Here is an 18,892-nt window from a genome sequence, read left to right as displayed (position 1 = left end):
TTTACAACAATGGGAACCTGACTTATGAAGAGATAGTGCACAAGTGACTGAATTTTATTTGAAAATGTTACAAACGCTATGGTTGCATCATATCATGCCTTTCCATTTCTTAAGGAAAGGACTCTGACAAAAGGCACAGTTGTTATTCTTTCCAAAAGCTGATTTGGGTGATTGCATAGGGCTCAGAACCTCAGCAGATTCCAACGTAATCATTAATACATTAGTAATGCAACTGAAAATGACTTTACAATCAAATAGACAAATCACTTACATTGACAGTAAAACTGCCACTTGCCTGTGATCAAGGGTAACATGTCTAGAGACTGTATTTTCTGTTTGTTATGACAATTAAGACTTCTGGATTTAGGCCTAGATAAAAAAAATTCAACCTGTTTACCAAAAGAGAAGAAATAATCCCTCCAGTGCTTGTTACTTTGGCCATATATATTTCATTGCTCTTTTCTAAGTTGCTAATCCTAATGGCAAAAATCACATCAACGATCAAAACAAAATTTCAAGTATTATCTTCAGGATCCCGATGAGAATGGTCCACAGGATGGGCTCCTCTTCATCAAATTCCTCTCCGGTGCCCGGCTGTGGGTATTTGGGCTGTTCATTATTCTGCTCTGAAGAATAAGAATCCCTTTGAAACAGGTCCTCGGTTAAAGCGGTCTGATCATAAAACACTCTCATCTCAAACTCGCTCTCCAGGTGAGAAGGGTGCCCGTAGATCCCGATGCCCACCGGTCTAACAAAGTCGTCTGGAACCACGACCACGTCGTGACCGCAGGTGACCGACTGGAGCTTGTAGGTATCGAAGTCCGGACGCAGAGTCTTGTCGGAGACGTAGAGGTCGGCGTCGCCTTTGAGGCTGAGCATGTGCAGGATGATGCGTCCGTCATGGTTGAGGCGCAAGTAGCTGTAGTTGCCTGCGCCGATGTGACCTTGAACAACATGAAGCAGGATCCATTCATCAGGCACTGAGAAGTCCTCAGAGGCCTGGATGGATTCTTGGACCTGAGAAAGGAGTACCAGCAAAAACGGAATACGGAAACACAGCATGGTCACTGCTGCCGGCCACCAAACATATCTGCAGCCTTCCTGTAAAGACAAGAGAGAATAAACATGAACAAACCGATCTAGTAAAGTGGTTTTCTGAGGACGCAACCACAGCCGCTTCAGTAAACCTAATTTAAATATATGTATACCTTCAATGGCCATTTTATTAGAAACACCTGTACTTTCATACTGTCTGCAGGCAGAAATTGATGAAAGAGGTCAGAAGAGATTGGTTGCAGTCACTCAAATAACTACTCTTTACATTTGTGTTGAGCAGAAAAGCATCTAAAACACAGGAGGACATCAAACGGCAGCAGAACAAATTGGCTTTTTTTGCCTTCTTGTCAGCCAAGAACAGGAATCTGAGGCTTACATGGGCATCTGAAGACAGAAGGCTGTTTTTTCTTTTTCATAATGAGTGTACATAATTAAAGCCTCGTCAGCTAATGCTCGCTAAACACACTGGAGTAACCACAACCTTAACTGTTGGACTGTTTAGACATACTTGGTTTCTGAAGTGAAAGAGACACACATTCTTATGCCAGTGAACTGACCCATCATAACTCTTTTATTGACATGCTAGTCTTGCCAAAACCTGGCTACCAGACTGTATACTGTAAACTGACACTGCTGGAGAAGATGTTTCGGTCAGGGGGACTGTCAAGTTGGCTGACGATGTTAAAAATACATCAGGAGGTCTTTTACTGCAAACAGCTTCAATGTCTAATGTCTACGTTTATGATTTGTCAAGGAAATGTCAACTGAAACACATTCAATATGTTTAAACTGAGATACTTGTGATGTGCTTAGCAATTCTGGTGCTAATTATTTGGACGATGCTGTAATTTTAGTTATGTGCCGCGCTGAGGTCAACATCAAAAATGTTTGAGGTTTATTTCGTTTTTTAAATCTCAAACAAACAGGATGTTTTTGTTTGTTTTGGTTTTGTTTGCAAAAGTTTGTTTTAATTTTTATTTTCCAGTAATGTTCAGCATCATATTAAACAAAAATCCAAGGTGAAATCTGAGGTTGCTCCAGACTGCAGTGTAGCTACACTGATCAGCCATAACATTATGAGCACTGAGAGGTGACGTGAATAACACTGATGATGTCCTCATCATGGCACCTGTTAGTGGGTGGGATATATTAGGCAGCAAGTGAACATTTTGTCCTCAAAGCTGATGTATTAGAAGCAGGAAAAATGGGCGAGTGAGTTTGACAAGGGCCAAATTGTGATGGCTGGATGACTGGATCAGAGCATCTCCAAACTGCAGCTCTTGTGGGGTGTTCCCGGTCTGTTTGTCTGTGGACATTATCTGAAGCTCTTGACTGTATCTGTGTGGTTTTCTGCACTGTGTTGCTGTCACCTGATTGGATCATTGCTCAAAAGGGCAGTAAAGGTGTTCCTAATGACCTGGCCAGTGTGTGTATATAGTATCACTGTCTCACGGTTGCAAAAATGATGAAGTATAGGGCTTAAAATAATTGATGAAAGAATTTAGCATACTGTTTTCATATTATTTTGAAAATATTTTGCCACCAATGCAGAATACACTTAAAACTATTGTCCAAGTCCACATGGTGAACATTACAGGTCAACTGGCTTACTTAGTGTTAGTGAGGTTGGAATTAAACCCATTACAATCAAAATACAGCTCAAAGTGACTAATAAGTATAAAAACTCCACAATAAACAGAATAACTTTAATAAGCAGTGGATTTCCACTCACGTTAGGAACCAGAGCCTTTAAGCTGCAGCTACATGCATTAACCAGCCTGTAGCTATAGCACACAGTTATAGAGCACAGGTCTGAAAAATCACACAAAACCCCTTCACTATGTTTCAGATTAATTCTCCCCAGCAGGATGAACTTAGTTAAAAGATTTAATAAATTACTTTTTTTTTTTTAAAGAAAAACCTTTTACCCTCTACACTGAAATGGTGCACGCGAGGGCTAGCCATACCGAGGCTGGGTTAGCTAGGCGGCTAGCAAGAAGTCTATTCTGCCAAGCTAGATTTCCATAAAGAACTAAAAAATCAGCTTCAGGAGCACGACTGCGTATTAACAATGAACGTCGTGTTTCACAATACGTCATAGAAATAATCTAAATAATGTCTTACCAGTGCATTGTCAAAAACAACCTGCTAACAGCGCTACTGAAGTTCTCTCTCTTCTTCATACCTTTTACAAACCAAAGGTGCTTTACTGCCACCTGCCGCCTTCCAGGTGTACACCACACCACACCATAATCCTCACCTTAATTAATCATGATTATTATCGTTTATTATTATTATTCTCCAAACATGTCTGCTGTGTTTATTATCTAAGGTGAATAATGCTTATATTTATTCAACCTGAGCTCGTCGAGAAAGAATGTAAGATGGCTGCACTTCCTAGTTTGGCCTCTAGATGGCAGAGCAGGTTTGTGTTTAAATGCGCTTCAGCTCTGCACTGCTCTCGCCGGGCGCGGTGGCGCGTGCCTGTAATCCAAGCTACCGGGAGGCTGAGGCTGGCGGATCGTTTGAGCTCAGGGGTTCTGGGCTGCAGTGGACTATGCCGATCGGGTGTCCGCACTAAGTTCGGTATCGATATGGTGCTCCTGAGGGAGCTCGGGACCACCAGGTCGTCTAAGGAGGGGTGAACCGGCCCAGGTCGGAAACGGAGCAGGTCAAAGCCCCCGTGCCGATCAGTAGTGGGATCGCGCCTGTGAATAGACGCTGCAGTGTAGCCTGGGTAATACAGCGGGACTCAGTCTTTTATATACTTATTTTACAATAAACAACTTCAGCGTCACTACAGAATACTGTCCGTTCACAGTTATAGATTTCATGCTCTACTCCTAAATGCACAAATGTTACAGTGGAGCTTACACCTACACCTCAATCTCATCAATTAAAAAAAAGTAATTTACAAAGTTTTATGGATTTACTGACTATAAATATAACATAAAAAATCCACAATTATCAGGGACTGTTTTAAACAATAAACTCTCGTCTTTTATCCATTTTATGTATCTTATATCAGTGTTGAAAGTTCTCTGACTATCAGCTCTACATTGCCTCCCACTGGAGAAAGTTTAAAACTACAACATTATATTTCTTAAGAAAGAGTCACGGCCAGTAGGAGGTGCTGTTTAAACAGAACTTCGCTTTAAACCCAAGTATAGGGAAACCTATTTTTTTACACAATGTAATAGAATTTATTAATTAAATCTCAATATTAACTATCTGTATTATTAGTAAATTAAGCGTTAATGTTGAGTGGTGTATTTTGCTTTTACAGCAAAATTTTACCAGTTTTTAATTCTTTAATTTTGCATGCAATCATATAACTCACTTTACACTTTTTGATATAGTATATATATATATATATATATATATATATATATATATATATATATATATATATATATATATATATATATATATATATATATATACTGAAACAAGCTATATTTATTATTTAGTCAACAATAAGACCACATCTGAGGATAGGTTAATGTTGAATGAGAGATAGTAGACACATGGTTCATTGCTGTTTGATTTGCTAAATAAAATTACCCAAAGTTTTATAATTGTCTATGGGATGTATTTGTAAAATATGATGGGACAATTGCAGCTGGCCCACCTTTACAGATACTCAGCCCTGCACCAACTGTGAGCCAGTGGCATCGCTTTTCCTCTCCTTCCCTCCTCCTTTCAAGCACCAGGTCAAGGCTTGGCTACATCTCTTGACTGTACAAGGATTGGTAATTACAGCCAGTCATCAGATGGGCACCCTCTTCCTTGGTGTTTCACCGATTTAAGTCTATGACACCTCAGGAGTGCTTGACAGCCAATCCAGCATCCTAGATCCACCCCTACTGACCACCACCCAACTCTATGTTATAGTTTGGCCTTCAACAGGTTAGCTCTGCCACCGCACCTTCCACTGTATCCTGATCCAATGAGATGCCTTTTCTACCTGTTCGGTGACCTTGCCTACCAGCCATTTCCTGGCCATCCCTTCAATCTCTAGCAGCCCAAGGGTTCTCCAGTGTGACTGCCCAGCAAAACTTCTGCAGCCGACCTCTACTGGTAAATTCCAGGTGGTCCATCTATTTTGCTGGTTCTCAAGAATAAAGCCTTGATATTTCTTGAGCTTGCACTCATAAGCCTTCTCCATCCTTTCTTCCCAGGGTACTGTTAATTCTATGAGCACTACCTGCTTGGTGCCTCTAGACCAGAGGACAATATCCGGTCTGAGGCTAGTTTGCTATCTGTTCTGGGAATTTGAGCCACTTCTTCAGGTCTGCCCGCATCTCCCAGTCATTTGCTCAGGCCAGAACCCCTCCACTCATCCATTCTGCTGCAGTGCTCTCTTCTGTCTTTACGAACTGGATAAAGTGATATTATTGGAAGAACTGGATATTACAATGCTTTTTCTCCAACTCATCTGATTTAGTGTATCACAACATTATTCGTCTTTAATACAACAACCAAGAAGTGTTAAAAATTAAGTGTAATACTAAACTACTGCATGCTTCCAAACACACCAATGGCCAACATTCTTTAAAGATCTGTTAACTCATAGACAGCATAAAGCAGGTCTATGCCACAAAGGCATTTCACAATAAAGGTCACATATGTCCATACCATGCTACACAAATGATTAACCCTATTTCAGTCCTGTGTTAAAGAACACTAGAAGAACTCCAATTCATGTGTAAGTGAAGATGTGAAACCTTTAACTAAGTTGTAGAAATGGGTCATATGGAAAGATCCCTATATTTTGCAATATAGGCTTATAGAGGATGTGTTTACAACTAACAAGTTGTTTCAGTCAGATGTTAAAGAAAACACTTCATCCGGTCTATATGTAATTTTCATGTGAAACCTGTAAATAATTAGTGAAGTTGGATTATATGGAGGATTTTCTGTAGTTATCATTTTATTAGAACACAAAGCTTCAGATTTTTAAATCAATTTTTTTTATTATAAAGGTAGTAAATGTTGTAAAAGTATAAAAGTAATAAAAGAAAATATTTAATATAAAACTCACGTGCCCTAAAAATAGCATTTGACCACAGAGAAGCGAAAAAGAATGCACTTCCTAGTTAGGCCTCTAGATGGCGGAGCAGGTTTGTGTTGAAATGCGCTTCAGCTCTGCACTGCTCTCGCCGGGCGCGGTGGCGCGTGCCTGTAATCCAAGCTACCGGGAGGCTGAGGCTGGCGGATCGTTTGAGCTCAGGGGTTCTGGGCTGCAGTGGACTATGCCGATCGGGTGTCCGCACTAAGTTCGGTATCGATATGGTGCTCCTGAGGGAGCTCGGGACCACCAGGTCGTCTAAGGAGGGGTGAACCGGCCCAGGTCGGAAACGGAGCAGGTCAAAGCCCCCGTGCCGATCAGTAGTGGGATCGCGCCTGTGAATAGACGCTGCAGTGCAGCCTGGGTAATACAGCGGGACTCAGTCTTTTATATACTTATTTTACAATAATAGCATATACTATTCTACATTTCATTCACTGCTCTTCAATACAAATGACGTGTACAATGCAGATCACACCTACACCCCAAGCTCATTAATACATTAATAGGATTTAAGAGGTCATAGGTTCGCTGACTATACACATAACATAACAATAACAATATCCAAATCCATCCGGGATCATTTAAAATAATAAACTCGCTTGCTTATTTTTCGTCTTTTATCAACTGTATGCATCTTATGACAGCGTGGAAAGGCATCAGTCTCTCAGCTCTACAGTACCTCCTATGGGAGAAAGATAATAACAGCTTTATATTATTAAAGATAGAGTCACGGTCAGAAGGAGGCGCAAGGGATACACATCCATCCATCCATCCATCCATTTTCTATACCCGCTTTATTCCTAATTAGGGTCACGGATCTGCTGGAGAGTATCCCAGCACACATTGGGCGAAAGGCAGGGGTACACCCCGGACAGGTCACCAGTCAATCACAGGGCCACACATATAGACAGACAACCACACACACACTCACTCCTATGGGCAATTTAGAATTACCAATCAACCTAATGTACGTTTTTGGAAACCGGAGTACCCGGAGTAAACACGCAGGCATGGGGAGAACATGCAAACTCCACACAGAAAGGCCCCTGCCTGTACTAATAAAGTTTTCCTTTTTTCTAAGCAAGAATGATAGCTAGCTTGCTAGTACCAGGCCAGTTGTAAGTATTATAGGTTACTTCTTGTTACCCCTGAACTAAAAAAAAAAACCCATCAGAATCCCTGTACTTATTTTATCTCTTCATAAGATTCGAGATGTTTTAAAAGCGCCATTAAATACTAGTGAAACGAAAAAGAATGTAAGAAGGATGCACTACTTAGTTTGGCCTCTAGATGGCAGTAGCTTAGAGCAGATTTGTGTTGAAATGCGCTTCAGCTCTGCACTGCTCTCGCCGGGCGCGGTGGTGCGTGCCTGTAATCCAAGCTACCGGGAGGCTGAGGCTGGCGGATCGTTTGAGCTCAGGGGTTCTGGGCTGCAGTGGACTATGCCGATCGGGTGTCCGCACTAAGTTCGGTATCGATATGGTGCTCCTGAGGGAGCTCGGGACCACCAGGTCGTCTAAGGAGGGGTGAACCGGCCCAGGTCGGAAACGGAGCAGGTCAAAGCCCCCGTGCCGATCAGTAGTGGGATCGCGCCTGTGAATAGACGCTGCAGTGCAGCCTGGGTAATACAGCGGGACTCAGTCTTTTACATTAATTTCTAATAAACCTCCTTAAACATACCATACATCCTTGCACAAATATTACAATGTAGATCACACCTACACCCAGGGGTGTAGCCCCAATTTTTGGGCCCTATGCAAAGACAGAGTATGGGGGGGGGTATGATACATGCTATTTATCACTTTTTATAAAAAAAAAAACTTCACTTCACTCACTGATACAGTAAATGTTGTCAAATCAGTGATACCAACTTGAAAAGAACATTATTAAAAATACAAACACCATGTATAGTATAAAAATTATTTGCAGTGCATGCATGTTAATGCAGCACAGAAACATTTTTCCAGAAATTGTGTTATACCAAGATAGGTAATGTCGGTCCTGGGGGCCCGCTGTCCTGCAGAGTTTAGCTCCAACCTTTTAATCAATCACACCTGAACAAGCTAATCAAGGTCTTCAGGAACACTAAGGCTATAGACAGGTATGTTTTGTTTTGTTTGTTTTTTCTCCTAAAATCTGCAGGACAGCGGCTCTCCAGGATTGACATCGCCTACCCCTGTGACTTTATACTACTCCCCTTATAGATAAAAAATGACAACTTAATGATTTTTTTATTTGAATTGTGTTTTATTAAGAGACACTGTGCTCGTTGTCCAGAACGTTATTCTTTTAATCAATAATATAAATAAATAAACACAATATAACTCAAATCACCACTTTGCCTTCTTTCAAAGCATGTCAAGTCCAAATAAATACAATAATAAAATAATCCAAAGTGAAAAGGACTGAAAAACTAGCAGGAGGACCTTGTTGTGATGGCCCCACTACTGCACTCTCTGAGACAGGGCCGGTGAACAGAGGGTTTCTCATTTTAATATTTTGAGCAAGATCCACAAAATCTGTAATGTACTGTACAGTACACACATAGATTTCATATTATTCTTCATATTTTATCTCTTAAAAATTGCCTCAGGTTCAAACACTTTACATGTTATTTCACAGTTTAGAGTAAGCTAAGATTTTTAACTGCTAGCTTTGTAGCATTCTTTCTCTTATCACAAACACAACATCGCCATGTTCTCACCTGCTCTCTTGTTTTTTTTTCCTATTCTATCTTTCTCTTTTCTCTTTTGGTAGTCCAAAATAAAATGTTTGGGCATTGCATATCGCGGCTTCAGTCTCGACTACCACACCTGCCCGCTCGGCGCTCGCTTAGTTCTGACTGCCGAATCCGCGCTCCGGTGCTCCCTCACAGCCAATTATCATTTGGCATTTTTCTTGATTGACCAATTAAATCATTAAAATTTGCGTGCACGCTGTTCCCATAGGAGGTGTCGTGAAACACAAACGTGCGGGTGTGCCGAATCTTGTTAAAACAGCAAGGATATAGGATATAGAGTGCAAGCGCAGACACTGCGCCTGTGTGCCTGTGACCAGGGGACTGCTATCAGCTTGCGACAGCAAGGAATAAATGTCTATAATAAACTCAGAAACTACACTGACCTAATAGTTCCTCATGAGCCCTTGGTTGCCGTTGAAGAAAGGACATAATTTACATTTACATTATTTACTGTCCAGTGTCACCCAATTGAGGATGGGTTTCCTTCTGAGTCTGGTTCCTCTGTTTCTTCCTCATATCATCTCATGGAGTTTTTCCGTGCCACCATCACCTCAGGCTTGCTCATTAAGGAAAAAACAGGGATAAAATAGTTACTTTACTTTAAACTTTATAATTTTTTTCTCTACTTTTCTATACTTCTAAAAAGCTGCTTTGCCTCAATTTTACAATAATAATAATACTATTTGAGGATCTTTGAGGGCAGGGCGGCCAGGGCCCCTCACATGCCACTGATGCCAGGGCCCTATGCACTCAGTCACCCTTTTCCCCCCACTTACGACGCCCCTGCCCCTACTCTTAAATAAGTTTTGGCTTCACTGAACATAAACATAGCATGAGAATGCCCAAAGCCATCAGAAATCACTGTAAATAATAACAACAACAATAATCTCGCTTACTTTTCTCGCCTTCTATCCATTTTATGTATCTTACAGCATTGTTAAAAGGTATCTAACTATCAGCACTACAGTGCCCCCTATTGGAGAAAGATCGTAATTACAACTTTATATTCCTAACGAAGGAGTCACGGCCAGTAGGAGGCGCAGTTAACGCACTTCCTTCCTGAAACAATCAGCTTCTCACATATGGGAATTATACTGACACTAATAATAAAATAAATAATAATAATATTGTAAAGCATTGATCTGGTGTTGGGGTTAAAGATTTTAAACCATTGACTCATATGTAAAACTTTGCATTTTAATTTTACAGTTTACCGCAGTATATTATTATTATTATTATTATTATTATTATTATTATTATTATTATTATTATTACTATTATTTTTATTATTATTATTATTATTTAGTAATTAATAAACTAGTGGTTAGTGAAACATCTGAACATAGATTAGAAGGCACCTTGTTCATTGTTAGTTTTTTTCTGTTTGTTTTGTTATTTGACTTCACCTAAGTAGTATTAGATTAGATTTGATTAGATTAGAGTCAACATTATTGTCATTGTGCAAAGAAGCAAGTACAAAGACAAAAGAATATTGTAGCTATGCAGTTATGACTATCTAGATAAAACAGTAAATCATATAGCTAATGTTTCAATGCTTCAAATTCCAAACTCTTGCCTGTGGCTAGCTTCCATCATTTTACACATCCAGTCACACAGTGATCAGTTTTTATTTTCGAGAAGGATTAACCTTATAGCTCTTCGTAAACTCTGATGACCTTAGACAATATGCTTGAATATCTCTAGTGTAGTGTATTTACTCAGTTCCTCTGACTCGTCCTGCGCTGAAAACATGTGAAACAGTCTGTAGACGTCCTTTTTTCTAAATAATTCATTATTTGATCTTAAAATTAATTTTACAAACCAAAACCAATGACATTAATCACACATGTATTACACTATACTACCTCAAACACAAAGAATGATGAACAAATAATCTCTCAGAGGTAATGTGTAAATTGTGTGCCTGTGACCAGGGGACTGCTATCAGCTTGCGACAGCAAGGAATAAATGTCTATAATAAACTCAGAAACTACACTGACCTAATAGTTCCTCATGAGCCCTTGGTTGCCATTGAAGAAAGGACATAATTTACATTTACATTATTTACCGTCCAGTGTCACCCAAATGAGGATGGGTTTCCTTCTGAGTCTGGTTCCTCTAAGGTTTCTTCCTCATATCTCATGGAGTTTTTCCGTGCCACCATCACCTAGGTTTGCTCATTAAGGATAAAACGGATAAAATAGTTACTTAACTTTATCATTTTTTTCTCTATTTTTCTATACTTCTAAAAAGCTGCTTTGAGACAATGTCCATTGTTAAAAGCTCTATACAGATAAAGTGAATTGAATTGAATTGATGTCCTCGCCGTGTTTCCTGTTAAAGTCCATTGTGACCTTACGACAGCTTCCTGATCCAGCAATCACACAGACACACACACACACACACACACACATACACACACTCAGAATAACTTCAATACATTTTTCTTTTGTCAAAGCCATTCTTAAAGGCTATCTGAAAAATATATCTAAAAATAAACTAAAGTAAATAAACTCAACTAAAGAATTTAAAAAAGGAAAAACATTTTACAAAGCTTTATTAATTTTTTCCACCAGGCTTTTAGGTAGTCAGATAGTATTTTTTTTAAATAATAATTTAAAAAAATGTTTATATTACTCTAAAGCTTTACAAATAACATGGCTTTAGCAGTGGTTTCAACTGATGCTGATTTAAGTCAGGTTGTGAAACCTAATTCAGTTTTCTACAACTGTCTTCCAACTTGCTTCCAGTTGAACCAAAACAGGAACCGGACAGCCTTATGATCTGATTTGCAGATGGCGCTGAAATTAATCATATTTTGTCATGAAAGACGACCTTTCTGCTTCAGGAAAAGTTGACATTTAGTAAAGTCTGGGTCACAGTAGAGCTATCTGTTGATGTCTTGTCTAGCATTTCTGACAACATCCAGCGTTCAAAGTAACACACTATAAATTCCCACAGCTCATGCCTGTTAATCATAGTGCAGACATACCATGACTGACTTAAAGGGACTTAAAGTATTAAAAAAATGCTGCTAAGAATTTGAGAATAGTTCCAGCCTTCAGCAGTAATTTGATGACTAACACTGAGATGACTAAAGTTTCCACTCTTTTGAGGCACCATGCACATCCTGCTTGGCAATATTACAATCTTGGGTATATGCCCTCTTTTAAGACCAAGGTTGACAAATGCTATTGATTTATGGATTTATTGTAATGGCATAGAACAAATGAAAAGGCTGTTAACTGTGAAAACAGACTGTACTTTGAAAGCGAGTTCCTGTCCTTGAGTAAACACTGCAGCCACACCTAGTCTAGCCTTCACACAAGCACAGAGACGTCGGGTTTTTTCGTTTTAATGGGACAATAGTATAATTTTTATTGTTAGCATAGGTTACTGGTAGATTAAATGCAGTGACAATGAATGAAACATCTACTAATGAAATCAGAATTTAATTCAGTTTTACTAGTGTTGCTCTTTGCATGTGTGTGTGTATCATAATCCACTGAAATTTGTATTCAGTAATAAAGAAGAGCTTTTAAAACTAGAAAAATGCTCTCAAGAACATGCATGTTTAATTCTTCCATGGTGTTGCACACATTGCCAGACACTGTGAGGTTCATTGCTTCTTTTTTCCATGTCGATTCAGCGCAAGGGCAAAGAGCGCCGCTGATAAAGGGAGGGTGAACAAACTCCGGACTTCTTTTTAAAGGCTAAACTTTGCTTTTCCACTCACAGTGTTTTTGTGATGACCTGGTTTCCTGGCAACAGCTCAGAGCTTTGAAAAGTGGGCTTTGGAGAGCAAACCGTAGGAGTGCACTTTAATTGCCAACTCAAATGTGTTGCAATGGTGGCAAAGTGGACTAGACTGTATCCTAGACCAACTTGAGCAGAATTTTTGATTAACACACTAACTCAACATTCCAGTTTTATTTTTTATCTGGTGTCTGGAACAGCTTTAGTTGTTCTTTGAAGGTTTCATTATACTCTAGTATCTCAGTGATGCATGATATTTGTTGGACACAGCTTTCAGACCACATGTTGCTGTGTTTTTAGCATTTTATTGTGTGTACATGTGTATGTGTTTAGGTCTATGTACCATGGATCTAAAAGAGACAGACCAGAACAGGTATAAATTTGCCAGCAGCTTTATTTTCAGACACTGGTTTTTCCTCACACACAACAACAAGGAGGTGGATTTAATCTTGATCAAATGCAAACAGTTATTTCCTAGGTTTAATGATCATGACTGACAACTGTCTACTGTCATACCATAATCAGTGACCCACTGAAACAATGCTTTAGTGTGTGTGTTTCTCAGAAAGCAATGCTCTGCTTAGCTGAGTGTGCGCACAGTGGTGGTGGTAGTGACCGAGCTGGATCCACCTGAAAAAGAGTTCACATTTCTGTTTAGAATTTCTTCTGACTATTTGAATAACTTTCAGAATTCAAATATCTTCAATAAAAGGTGATCTTTACCTGTGCCAGGAGTCCTGAGGACAGACAAAAAAAGATGCTTTAGTTAGCTTCATGTCTTAAGGATCAGATACATTTTATGTTCTAATAACCAGGCATATTTTTTGAGCTTAAAAAAGTGTGTCCATGTGACCTTACTTGGAGTCTTCTTTCTCCAGGAGGCTTCTGTATGTGGAGATCTCCTGCTCTAGACGGCTCTTGACATCTAGCAACATGGCGTAGTCGCGGCCTTGCTGCTCGATGCTGGCTCGCATCTGTGCCAGCTCTGCCTCTAGCATGTTAATCTGGTTCTGGAAGCCTGCTAGCATAGCACTGTAGCGAGCTTCTGTCTCAGCAAGCGTGTTCTCCAGGGCTCCTTTCTGTATGATGGAGACATAATGAAAAAAAGTGTCTTTGACAGTGTGCAGAAATGCTGGATGTTTATGCACTTTCCATTTTTTACGAACTCTGCCATCCACATACCGAAAGGATTGCTCATATTTGAAGCAAGGTTTTAAAATAACTTTCAGAAGTCAAAATCAACACGCACATGACAGACTATTTCCAAGGTCCTGTTTTGAAATATTTGGCAACATTCTCTATGGAGACAGTTACACCAAGGTGCTGCAAGTCCACACCCAAGCGTCAGAAACCTTTAGCACTTCTTGCTGTTTTTACCTCAAAATGCCTCCACATTCCTTACTCCCTGGATCATTCTGTTTCTCTGGGATATGGACACAAGTTTCTCTTGGCACGCTTCCCCACCAATATGCCTGGTTCTAGTCAGTCTCCTCCCTTCCAATTCTACAGCCTCCCCCCTTAGCATACTTATTATTCTCATTTGACCTCTTATGTAACTTTTTTTTAGAACTATTTCCATCAACACATCCTCTCCCTTAATCTCTCCCATGTTTCTGCCTCTTTCAATGATTTCCATTCTTGTATCTTTTCTCACCATGCTTAGTTGTGATTGTAGTTCAATTTCCAAGCCTTGCAGAGTTCTCCTCAAGTCTGTGATCTCTGTCTTGGAGGTCTGAATGGTCTCTGTGCTGATGGCTACCTCCTTGTTTAGTGTTGCCGACTAAAAAATAAATAGAAACATATATTAGAAAGGTAATCTTTTAATGCACAACAATATAAAAATATTAATGGTTACATGCAACTTCATAATAAAGCACCCACTCACTTGTTCACTGAACCAAGCCTCTTGGTCTCTGCGGTGTTTTTCAGTGATGGACTCGTACTGAGAACGGATCTCCGCCAGAATCTTGTTCAGGTCCTGCTGAGGAGGAGCGTCTACCTCCACGTTCACGTTTCCAGTCAGCTGAGATCTCATAGCTGCCAGTTCCTACAAGCACATGCATTACAAAGATGAAGATGGGTTTATTCTGGTGTAAATGTCCTGAGAAAAACTTGAACTGACCAGCAACCAAATATGGAGATTTTAAAAATAGTATCTTTGCAGCAGACAAATTCTTGGCACAAGACTGCACTTGGCCTAATCTACAAGAGCATCCATTCCAAGCAGAATCACTGCGCTTTCCAAGTTGACTACTTTAAAGGCGCCAGAAATGATATCTTGCTAGTTTCATACTTTCCATAATATTCCAATCCAATTCAATTAATGTGGCCTAGTTTGGTGCAAATGGTGATACAATGACTAACCTCTTGATGGTTCTTCTTCAGGTAGGCCAACTCATCCTGCAGACCTTCGATCTGCATCTCCAGGTCAGCCTTGGTCAGGGTGGTCTGGTCCAGCAGGCGTCGCAAGTTGGCAATGTCAGCCTCCACAGACTGTCTCATTAACAGTTCATGCTCAAATCTAATCAGTAGAGAAAGTGCATCAATACCATTTGTATTTTGTATCATAAAAAGCTCATGGTACAATATAGAATTTTTCATAACTTAGGTAAACCTACTTAGTTTTGAAGTCATCTGCAGCCAGTTTGGAATTGTCAATCTGCAGGAGGATGTTGGCATTGTTGATGGTTGCATTCTTGATCTGAAACAGGGACAATTATTATTAGACATCATTGACTGAGCAGATCTTATAAAGCAAACCCTTCAAAGTATGCATCTGTATTTCTACAAGCCACAAGTTCTAATTTACCACACAAACATACAACTTTACCTTATCCTTCAGGTCATTGATGGTGGCCCAGTAGGCACTATAATCTCTCTCAGCAACTGGTCCTTTCTTCTCATAGTACTCACGGATCTTCAGCTCCAGTTTTGCATTGGCAGCTTCCAGGGAGCGGACCTTGTCCAGGTAGGAGGCCAGACGATCGTTCAGGTTCTGCATGGTGGCCTTCTCATTCATGTGCATGCTGTCACTGTCCAGGGCAGAAGACAGGCTGAAGCCACCATCTCCGGCCATGCCCAGTCCGCCACCATAGCCAGAAGACACAGTCCTTGCGATTCCTGAGGAGATCCTGGTGCCGCCTGAGCCACCTCCATAGACGCTGAAAGCTTTAGGTGCAGAGGACAGTGAGCCCACACGGCGCTGGCTGATCACAGAGGCTCCGGTGAAGCCTGCAGGGCCGCTGGAATAGGAGGATCGCTGGTAGTAGGTCATGCTGACTAATGGATGACTTTAGAGACAGGTTGAAGATGGAGTTTCAGAGAGGATGAAGCTACCCAGAATGTGATTCTCCTGGAGTGATCCGCTGTATCCAGCTCTGTCCTTTCATATAGCCTGAGCCCTGGGGCGGGTCCTGCAGTGTGTGTGTGTGTGTGTGTGAGAGAGAGAGAGAGGGAGAGCGTGCATGTGTGTGCAAAAGAGAGGGAGGGGAAACCACCAACCACCCAAGTGAGGAAACAACTTTGGAATGTGTGCGTGTGTATGTGTATGTGTGTGTGTCCATGTCCTCGAGAGTTGGGATTACAGAAGAGGGAGTACAATGTGAGAACCAACAGGTTTGCACCATACTAAACAAAAGTTTGGTGGGTGTGGAATTTTTGTTTTTGTTTTATGCTTGGCAGCTTTCTTTCTTTAATACCAGTGTATGGTTGATTAAGTGACACATTTATTACATTACAATTAACTCTAGATCAGATAAGTTTACACTGAAAAAACTATATTCAAATCATGTCCTATATATATATATATATATATTAACCAACCCATGATGTTAGATCCCATATCTGTAACTGTAAAAGAATAGAGCTCTACAGTATTTATTGTATCACATTTAACTGTTTATGTATGAAGTAAGTAATCACATTACTTTGAATTGCACATGACAGATTCTATTCACTTCAACAGCACCCTTTTTTTTTTTTTTTTTACAACTCAGCTGAGTAGCAGTGCTGTTCTACATTAACAAACCCACTGCTGGGCCAAAGTCCTACCTGCAGACTGTAGTATCTTATGTCTTACTGTTTAATCCTTATCTCTAAATTATCAGCGATTGCTGCATTTGCATCGTACCTGTCTGACTGTGGCAAAAAAGGGAGGGTACAGAAACAAGCCCTAAAGTCATTTATGTCATGACACAGTCAGTTCGTAATAAAAATGTCAAGTAGTATTTATTTGAATGTTTTTGTTTGCCTGTTTCAGCGTCTGAAACTGTTATTAACACGTACACTATATAGCCAAAAGTATGTGGACATCTGAGTACTGAATATCCCATTCAAAAAACATGCTTTCCCTTTGGTCCACTCTTCTCTGAAGACTTTACACTAGATTGCGGAGATTTGTGTGAATAGCAAGAGCTTGTGCATTTATGTCCAGTAAGGAAACATGGCATGTTCCAGTTCATTCTAAAGGTGTTCAGTGGGGATGAGTCAGAGTCAGGGGTCTGTGTAGAGTTCTTCCACTCCAACTTTAACACAACATGTCTTCATGGGGCTGGTTTTGTGGACAGAGGTATTGTTTTGCTGGAACAGGTTTAGGCCTCTTTCCTTCCATTGAATTGAAATTGTAATGTTACAGCATACAAAGACATCCTTGACAAATGTTTGCTTCTAACAGTTTGTGGGATGTCCCCTGTATGTTATGGCCATGTCTACATACGATTGCTCATAAAGTGTATATTTAACAGTCAAATAAATGCACAAATCTGCACAATTGTATTTCATTTCTTTAGTATAATCTTCATTTGTACTTGAAGAAGAAGTAAGATCAGGGCTGAAACTAGAGATCACAGAGGAAAGCCATGCAGACATGGGGAGAACATGTATAGGAACCTCATACAGACACTAATCAGAGCCCAAGATCAAACTAGAGACCCCAGAGGTCACTGCTAAATCCTTCTTGTATTTCTGTTAAGAAGCCCGTAATTAACTATTCATTTTAAGAATTTGTCTGCTCACCTTCTGCAGTTAATGGCACATAATTGAAATAGCATGCAACATATTTCAAATATCAATACGAACAATAGAAGTATTGACGGTGCAGAGTCACAGTACAATGTGTGCAATGTTTTTTGGGTTTTTTTTTTTTTTAAACCTGCCTGTTTGGTAAGATACAGTCTCTATTTGTGCCTTACGTTTATTTTCTTCTCTCTCCTTCTATTGTTCACTAGTATGGTATCTGGCGTGATACAGAGTTCCAGATGTGACCGGGGGAGGAGATGGGGGAGAAAAGGTTGGCTATAGTTCAGAGATGATCTCACATCCCCCCCAAATGCTGGTGAGAGACACACAACACCAGTCTTGCTACACACCACTCCCAGAAATTGAACCAGAGAAAAAACTCGGATACAAATTTGGCAAAGTGCATGCATAAAGTATATGTTTTGCTGCTAGGAAAGAATTCAACAACTCAACAAAGATTCATAGGAACAAGATAAGCCTGTAACGTACATTCTGTACTCATAATGTGGATATGAATTACTGCACATGGAGTACCAACTTTTACACAACCTGTAATTGTCCCAAACAAAAACCTTATATTCATGGGCTTGTCCCTAATATTTCATTGAGCTCTGGTTCTACCTTTGTCTCTGATGCTTTAGTGTTAAGCTAGCTGAGACTCAGGAGAGCTATGATTCATGATTCATTGTATAAACAACACTCCACCCCTTTGCTTTTTCTCCCCCGTGTAGAGGTGTGCTCAGCTCTGGGTGACAGCTCTGATAAGGTTACTCATGGTTTGACTGTGGTCTGTTTGAAAAGTCGGCTGAAAGAGATCTTTTGCATGCTCTCGAGAACAGGCTTGCACTGGCATGGAAACACATGGTTGTTATAGCAGCACTGATTACAATGAGAAGTCACACTGACCACACCCTTGAGCCTCAAAGCCTATAAACCTCTATTTTGCCTGGTAATATTTAACTAAATTTACCACTGCACAAAGCTAAAGGTTGCAGCAAGATTATTGCTATAAAGCAGAACTTGAATTCCTCAGGCTAGAGATTTCCAACAAATCCAAAACAGTTTTGACATCAAAAACACTGCTGCCATTGTTCTAAAGTCTTTAACTCGACTTTAATAATACAAATGCATTCCAAAGAGTGACAGTACCTTTCTTTTATATTCACATCTTACGATAATAAAAGCAGCCTGGACAGGAAAGGCGCATCAGCAAACGGATTGTGCTTCTGACTCTTGTGCTTTACTTTTCA

The 18,892-nt window shown here is 40.1% G+C and overlaps 2 protein-coding genes across 3 annotated transcripts; both read right to left on the bottom strand.

The window, feature by feature from the left end:
- Positions 1-31: 31 nt before the first annotated feature.
- lg10h6orf120 (linkage group 10 C6orf120 homolog) lies at positions 32-3,336 on the bottom strand. The gene is made up of 2 exons (XM_058401272.1): positions 3,181-3,336; positions 32-1,101 (listed from the first exon to the last, which is right to left on the bottom strand). Exon 2 carries the CDS (start codon positions 1,060-1,062, stop codon positions 502-504), a length of 561 nt encoding a protein of 186 aa, XP_058257255.1. The 5' UTR covers positions 1,063-1,101; positions 3,181-3,336; the 3' UTR covers positions 32-501.
- A 9,666-nt stretch (positions 3,337-13,002) lies between these two features.
- LOC131360431 (keratin, type I cytoskeletal 13-like) lies at positions 13,003-16,023 on the bottom strand. Of its 2 annotated transcripts, none has more exons than XM_058400901.1 (8): positions 15,457-16,023; positions 15,245-15,327; positions 14,991-15,147; positions 14,512-14,673; positions 14,281-14,406; positions 13,480-13,705; positions 13,350-13,363; positions 13,003-13,256 (listed from the first exon to the last, which is right to left on the bottom strand). In XM_058400901.1, exons 1-6 carry the CDS (start codon positions 15,898-15,900, stop codon positions 13,481-13,483), a joined length of 1,197 nt encoding a protein of 398 aa, XP_058256884.1. In that variant the 5' UTR covers positions 15,901-16,023; the 3' UTR covers positions 13,003-13,256; positions 13,350-13,363; position 13,480. The 2 variants fall into 2 exon arrangements, with proteins under 2 accessions (XP_058256884.1, XP_058256883.1); XM_058400900.1 differs by having other exon boundaries at positions 13,485-13,705; positions 15,457-16,021.
- Between the last annotated feature and the right edge of the window lie 2,869 nt (positions 16,024-18,892).

Source organism: Hemibagrus wyckioides, linkage group LG10 (assembly GCF_019097595.1).
Source record: "Hemibagrus wyckioides isolate EC202008001 linkage group LG10, SWU_Hwy_1.0, whole genome shotgun sequence".
Lineage (NCBI taxonomy): Eukaryota > Metazoa > Chordata > Actinopteri > Siluriformes > Bagridae > Hemibagrus > Hemibagrus wyckioides.
This window is presented reverse-complemented; position numbering and strand designations above follow the sequence as displayed.

Coding starts and splice junctions, on each gene's coding strand:
- lg10h6orf120 (XM_058401272.1), bottom strand. CDS start 1,062: ATGCTGTGTTTCCGTATTCCGTTTTTGCTGGTACTCCTTTCTCAGGTC.
- LOC131360431 (XM_058400900.1), bottom strand. CDS start 15,900: ATGACCTACTACCAGCGATCCTCCTATTCCAGCGGCCCTGCAGGCTTC. Junction 15,328..15,456: donor TCAATGACCTGAAGGATAAG/GTAAAGTTGTAT, acceptor TCCCTGTTTCAG/ATCAAGAATGCAACCATCAA. Junction 14,407..14,511: donor AGGCTTGGTTCAGTGAACAA/GTGAGTGGGTGC, acceptor TTTATTTTTTAG/TCGGCAACACTAAACAAGGA.